Consider the following 6,656-nt stretch of genomic DNA (forward strand, 5'->3'; position numbering starts at 1 on the left):
GAACCCACGCGTGCAGAGCACAATGGATTAGCAGTCCATCGCCTTCACCACTCGGCCACCTCGTCTGGGCTCCAGCAGCTGACCTGGTGGCGATCTCAGCTCCTGCTCCCGGCTCCAGGAGGCCTCGGTTTCTCCTACTTTTCGTTTTTATCAGGGTTTTGTGAATCTCTCTTTGTCTGGTCCCGTCCCCAAGGATGGCTCAGGATCACAGGGACATGCAAACCCTCCGGTCTGGTCCAGAGGGAGTTTGGTGTCGAGTTTGAAGCAGATCAGATGTTTGTAGCTGCCTTCATCAGAGACAAATGTAGAAGGTGCAGCAGGAAGCTGAATGTGTGTTCTGAGTCTCACAGGAAACAGTCATCAGACATCACTACAGACAGTTCTGTTAAGTCGGACGGATTCTGAGTCGTTCTGGATCACTTGTAAGTCCATTTGAAAATACTGAATCGTTTTTTTGTTTAATTTTAATCATTGTTTCAGTTTTAAAGGACTTCAGCCAGAATGCTCCTTTGTGTTCATGGTTGGAAGGAGGATACGTATAGTTTGAAGGTTTTTACCTCAGAGTCGTACCTTCTCACTAAAAGGTTTATTTCGTACCAAACTGTCTCCAGAGTCTGTGGGCTCCATGTTTTCTGTCCCAACACCCTTTAAATGGAGAAACCAGAACCTCGGCTCTGATGTCAGAACCAGCAACAGGTCGCCGTCTCTTTAAGAAGCCCCGACCCCTCCCCTCAGGGACCCCCTTCAGAGGGGCGGGCCTTCCTGGCTCTTCCTCACTCCTATTGGGCAGCAGCCAGGCAGTCACACTGCAGCACGCTGTGATTGGCTGGGAGAGAGGGCTCCTGTGTTGATTCAAAGAACGGCAGAGAGAAGTTTGTGACGGAGGCAGATGGTTGAGCGAGGAGACGGCGACGAGGTTCCCCAGCAGCCCCCGGTCCTCTGAGGACACGAGTCCCACTGAACTGTGAGTACAACAGCCTGAAGCTGTGGCTGAGCTGCAGCTCTGTTTACTCGCTGAAGTGCTCAGGGACTGGACGCTGCTGTCCCATGATGCATTGCAGAGGAAACACAGGATGTGCTCCCAGCTGGAAAACATCAAAACAAACTGCAGAAAGAGTTCAGGAGACCAGCGAGAGGACATGTAGAACAGCAGGATGAGTAGAACCTTCTGAACAGCTTCTGGTTGTTCTTTCTGCTCCTGTCTCCTGGTCCTTCAATGAGGTTCATGTTCCTCTGCTACATAAAGTCCTGCAGCTCTGAGGAACCACAACATGAGGAGGAGACAGAACTGTCTGTGGTTCTGTCCTGCTTTAGGTGTCTTAGGAACCGTTTGGACTTCCCCCTGTTGTTGTTTTGTGTGTCTTGATGTTGTTGTTTTGTGTGTCTTGATGTTGTTTGTGGGTGTTCTGTCTTTGTCTTTAATCATTTCATGTCTTTTCTCTTTTTGTCTCTTTGTGGTCGTTTTGCGTCCTCATCCTGCAGATGTTGAACTATCTCCAGCTCTCTGTCTGTGTACACGTGTAGCAGAACCGACAATAAAGCCACTTTGACTTGACTTTGCTGCATCTGGGTGTAAATGTCTCAGCTGTAGATGGACAGGTCCTGATTTTTAGCCCCCTAGCACTGGATTCTACACCTCCCATAATGCACCAGCCTCAAATTTCCAACTGCACACCTCCAGTTTGTAGCTGTGACATCATCACGCCACAGACGACGTCATCCCAAACGACAGCAGCGTTCTGATTGGCTGTCGTCTCCCTCTCAGGCCCATGTGACCTCCCAGCTGGTGGACAGGATGAGCGGGAAGCACAGTGAGCTGGAGGGTCGCCTCGACGACCTGCTGTCACGCATCGCCATGGAGACGCAGGAGATCAAAGAGCTGGAGCAGCAGCTGACCAACGGTGAGAAATCTGACTGTCACAGCATGGAGCATTTCGATTGGCTGTTGGACCAAACAGGTGATAGTAATTGAATAATTTCTTTCTTCTCCTCATCCCCTGGTCTCCTGGTCTCCTTGTCTCCTTGTCCCCTTGTCTCCTCGTCCCCTCGTCTCCTGGTCTCCTGGTCTCCTTGTCCCCTTGTCTCCTCGTCCCCTCGTCTCCTGGTCTCCTGGTCTCCTCGTCCCCTCGTCTCCTCCATTCCAGGTCAGATTTTGGCGAATGAGGCTCTGCAGAGAGATTTGGAGGAGGTGATCTGTGGACTTCAGGAATATCTCAGAGGACTCAGACAGCAGGTACAAACTGTCCTCTCAGTGCTGTAAACATAAACAACAATAAACAACAACACCAATAAACAATAGCAAAGCAACAAGAAACATGAGACATCCACCCACATCTGTTACAGCCGATTTAAACCCCAAACTCTGAACAGAACAGCAGGTTAGCTGTGTAACATCAGTTACCATGGAGATCCAGCTGTGTAACATCAGTTACCATGGTGATCCAGCTGTGTGAGGCGTCAGTTACCATGGTGATCCAGCTGTGTAACATCAGTTACCATGGAGATCTGGCTGGTTAACAGAGCCCCCCTCCTGACCTTAAACTGGTTTGGACCAACACACCTCACTGCCTCACCGATCCGACTCTGCTGTGCTTCAGGCTCGATGCTCAGAGCAGCAGGTCCTCAGGCTGCAGGCTGAGAACCAAAGTCTGCAGCTCCACCTGGAGGACGCTCAGAGACACTGCAGGCAGCTGGAGAACTCGGCCAGGTCGCACACACAGGTGAGTGTGTTCACCAGGTACAGTCACGTGACTGTTTAACGCAGAGCTGACCGTCCGTCTGCGTCCTCAGAACGCGTCTGTCCAGCAGGGGGAGCTGTGTCTGCTGCAGAAGGAGGCCCAGGCTCTCAGGGAGCGACAGGTGGAGAGCAGCAGGCAGCAGGCGGAGCTGGAGGCGGAGCTTCATCTGCTGAGGGAGGAGTTAAGCCGACAGGTGACACTGGGACAGGTAACGCTGTTCACTGACTGTTCACACATCAGGACGTCTTGTTATCTAAAACAACTTCATCAGNCTATCTCCAGCTCTCTGTCTGTGTACACGTGTAGCAGAACCGACAATAAAGCCACTTTGACTTGACTTTGCCGTATCTGGGTGTAAATGTCTCAGCTGTAGATGGACAGGTCCTGATTTTTAGCCCCCTAGCACTGGATTCTACACCTCCCATAATGCACCAGCCTCAAATTTCCAACTGCACACCTCCAGTTTGTAGCTGTGACATCATCACGCCACAGACGACGTCATCCCAAACGACAGCAGCGTTCTGATTGGCTGTCGTCTCCCTCTCAGGCCCATGTGACCTCCCAGCTGGTGGACAGGATGAGCGGGAAGCACAGTGAGCTGGAGGGTCGCCTCGACGACCTGCTGTCACGCATCGCCATGGAGACGCAGGAGATCAAAGAGCTGGAGCAGCAGCTGACCAACGGTGAGAAATCTGACTGTCACAGCATGGAGCATTTCGATTGGCCGTTGGACCAAACAGGTGATAGTAATTGAATAATTTCTTTCTTCTCCTCATCCCCTGGTCTCCTGGTCTCCTTGTCCCCTTGTCTCCTCGTCCCCTCGTCTCCTGGTCTCCTGGTCTCCTCGTCCCCTCGTCTCCTCCATTCCAGGTCAGATTTTGGCGAATGAGGCTCTGCAGAGAGATTTGGAGGAGGTGATCTGTGGACTTCAGGAATATCTCAGAGGACTCAGACAGCAGGTACAAACTGTCCTCTCAGTGCTGTAAACATAAACAACAATAAACAACAACACCAATAAACAATAGCAAAGCAACAAGAAACATGAGACATCCACCCACATCTGTTACAGCCGATTTAAACCCCAAACTCTGAACAGAACAGCAGGTTAGCTGTGTAACATCAGTTACCATGGAGATCCAGCTGTGTAACATCAGTTACCATGGTGATCCAGCTGTGTGAGGCGTCAGTTACCATGGTGATCCAGCTGTGTAACATCAGTTACCATGGAGATCTGGCTGGTTAACAGAGCCCCCCTCCTGACCTTAAACTGGTTTGGACCAACACACCTCACTGCCTCACCGATCCGACTCTGCTGTGCTTCAGGCTCGACGCTCAGAGCAGCAGGTCCTCAGGCTGCAGGCTGAGAACCAAAGTCTGCAGCTCCACCTGGAGGACGCTCAGAGACACTGCAGGCAGCTGGAGAACTCGGCCAGGTCGCACACACAGGTGAGTGTGTTCACCAGGTACAGTCACGTGACTGTTTAACGCAGAGCTGACCGTCCGTCTGCGTCCTCAGAACGCGTCTGTCCAGCAGGGGGAGCTGTGTCTGCTGCAGAAGGAGGCCCAGGCTCTCAGGGAGCGACAGGTGGAGAGCAGCAGGCAGCAGGCGGAGCTGGAGGCGGAGCTTCATCTGCTGAGGGAGGAGTTAAGCCGACAGGTGACACTGGGACAGGTAACGCTGTTCACTGACTGTTCACACATCAGGACGTCTTGTTATCTAAAACAACTTCATCAGAACAGCAGATAGACACGTTACATTTAGGAGGAAGAACACATCTGGGTTCTGCTAGAACCTGACCCCAGATCAGTTCTACATCCATCCAGGTGTCTCAGTCAGAACCCTGGACCTGGTTCTGTTCATGTCCTCTGTCAGCAGCTGGTAGCATCAGTATTATGGGATGGATCATAGTGGTACCAGTTTAATGTCTATGACACAGAGTCATAGGAACAATGGATGTGGTTCTGGTTCTGATCATTCACCAGAGGAAACTTTACAAAGTGCATTCTGGGTAAACTCTAAGGCTCATATCAGCATGTGTGGTGGTGGCTGGTCAGAACCAGTTCTAGACAATGGAAGGACTATTTAACCTCCAGAACCTACCAGAACCACCTGTAGACAGGATCCACTCTGAGGAAGAGTCATTACCTCTTATAGTCATCGTCAGAAACTGTGTCTGTTGAAGGAATTAACACGATGATCATCTTCTGATCATGAGTTCAGTTTCAGTGTGAAGCTCTGCAGGCGGCTGCACATAAAGAGAAACAAAGCGGAGAGTTCAGAGAGTGTCAGCTGCAGTCCACCATCCACCATCTGCAGGTCAGTCAACACACAACATCCCACAACGTCACACAACGTCACACAACATCACACAACGTCACACAACGTCACACAACGTCACACAACACATCCCACCGGCTACACTCTGGTTCTGTAGAGCTCAGCTGCAGCACAGCTCAAACCATCCAGTCAGCAGCGCATACATCCTCCAGCAGCTTTTTCTCTCATAACTATTGAAACTCTGTCCAGTCTTTATACATTAAGGTCCAAAACCATCTGCAGCGGGGTTCCACTTTGTTGTAAAGGAGCCTCTAAAAGCAGACGTCTGTTGTTCCTGTTCAGTTCATGAGCCTGGTTTCTGTCTGCAGGAGGACAAGTCGTCTCTTCAGCAACTGATCCAGTGTCTCCAGGTCCAACTGAGCCAGAGCAAAGCCCAGCTGGACCACACCAGGGCCCAGCTGGACCACAGCAGGGCCCAGCTGGACCCGTCTGCCCTGTCAGACTATCAGGAGGACACGCTCAGGTAGGAGCAGCGATGGAACAGATCTGGACCGGCTCATTAAATCAGTGATATAATCAGTTAATACATTCAGGTAGAAGATTAAACAAACCAGTTCAGGAATCTGTCAACAAACGGAGAAATGACTGCAGTGAGAAAGAAACCGAGCTGAGACGTCGTCGTTTGTGTTTCTGCTGTGAACCCATTAGGCCAGAAATTATTTATTGATTCCAGTGCATTCATTTTATCTGTACATTTATTTGTTATTGTTTCAATAATTTTCTACGTTTGAGCACGAGCCTGGTTTTAAAATCAGTTGATTCGACGAGGATGGGATTCGAACCCACGCGTGCAGAGCACAATGGATTAGCAGTCCATCGCCTTAACCACTCGGCCACCTCGTCTGGGCTCCAGCAGCTGACCTGGATGAAGTCACGGTTCACTCTGACGCCTGATGAAGCAGGAGGACTCCTGACAAGGTCTTCTGGAGAAGGCAGGATGAATCCCACCACCTGTGAAGCTGCCTCCTCTGTGTTTCAAGGAGCAGTCCACTGAAGATCTGCATCTATCTTAAGAGGCCTGAAGTTTCTGTCGTCATTTCCTGGAAACCCTTCCAGAGTTGTGAGGGTCCAGCGTGTCCAGGCTGAACATCTGGTCCTGTCTCGGTCATTTCTGACAGCAGACTAGACATCAGCTGCTTCAGCGCTGGTGTCCAACCTGCTGCTGCTTCTCAGACATGAAGGTTCCAGAGAAGTCTGAAACAAGTTCAGGTTCACATCAGAGATGAGGAACAGTTTTGCTGAACAGGTAGAAGAGACGTGAGCAGCTCAGCGCCGATGTTCTGTCGGTTCTTAGTTACCAGACTTCCCTCTAGCGGTCCTCCTGTTTCCTCCAGCGTCCTGCTGCTGGTCCCACTGCTGACTGTGATGAATGCAGGCTGAACTGTGTCCTCTGTCCTACAGCCGGGACAGCACGGAGCAGCAGAACAGAACCAGCAGGCACAACAGGGCCAGCAGGCGGCATGTGGACCAGGACCAGGTGAGCCAGTCTGTGGTAATAACTGCTAATAACCGCTAACAAGCTCATTACACCACAGCTCTTGTCTCTTTGTGGTGGTTTTGTGTCTCTTTGTGTCTCTTTG

General features: G+C 51.0%; 1 protein-coding gene, 1 long non-coding RNA gene and 1 other non-coding gene across 3 annotated transcripts in view; 2 read left to right on the forward strand and 1 right to left on the reverse strand.

Moving 5' to 3' along the window:
- The first annotated feature begins 890 nt into the window (after nt 1-890).
- Nucleotides 891-2,262, forward strand: LOC103373272 (uncharacterized). The gene is made up of 3 exons (XR_521050.1): nt 891-964; nt 1,766-1,901; nt 2,145-2,262. It is a non-coding gene; the product is annotated as an uncharacterized LOC103373272 (long non-coding RNA).
- A 171-nt stretch (nt 2,263-2,433) lies between these two features.
- The window catches only part of LOC103373279 (centriolin-like), an 8,918-nt gene continuing 4,695 nt past the window's right edge, over nt 2,434-6,656 (forward strand). Inside the window, exons 1-10 of the mRNA XM_008303128.1 lie at nt 2,434-2,508; nt 2,598-2,720; nt 2,791-2,946; nt 3,286-3,421; nt 3,609-3,697; nt 4,062-4,184; nt 4,255-4,410; nt 4,960-5,055; nt 5,385-5,539; nt 6,478-6,553. Of these exons, the coding sequence (XP_008301350.1) occupies nt 2,434-2,508; nt 2,598-2,720; nt 2,791-2,946; nt 3,286-3,421; nt 3,609-3,697; nt 4,062-4,184; nt 4,255-4,410; nt 4,960-5,055; nt 5,385-5,539; nt 6,478-6,553 (1,185 nt within the window). The remainder of the gene's footprint in view (nt 2,509-2,597; nt 2,721-2,790; nt 2,947-3,285; nt 3,422-3,608; nt 3,698-4,061; nt 4,185-4,254; nt 4,411-4,959; nt 5,056-5,384; nt 5,540-6,477; nt 6,554-6,656) is intronic.
- Nucleotides 5,838-5,919, reverse strand: trnas-gcu (transfer RNA serine (anticodon GCU)). Its single transcript has one exon. It is a non-coding gene; the product is annotated as a tRNA-Ser (tRNA).

Source organism: Stegastes partitus, unplaced genomic scaffold, assembly GCF_000690725.1.
Source record: "Stegastes partitus isolate 25-593 unplaced genomic scaffold, Stegastes_partitus-1.0.2 Scaffold1940, whole genome shotgun sequence".
In the NCBI taxonomy this organism is placed as follows: domain Eukaryota; kingdom Metazoa; phylum Chordata; class Actinopteri; family Pomacentridae; genus Stegastes; species Stegastes partitus.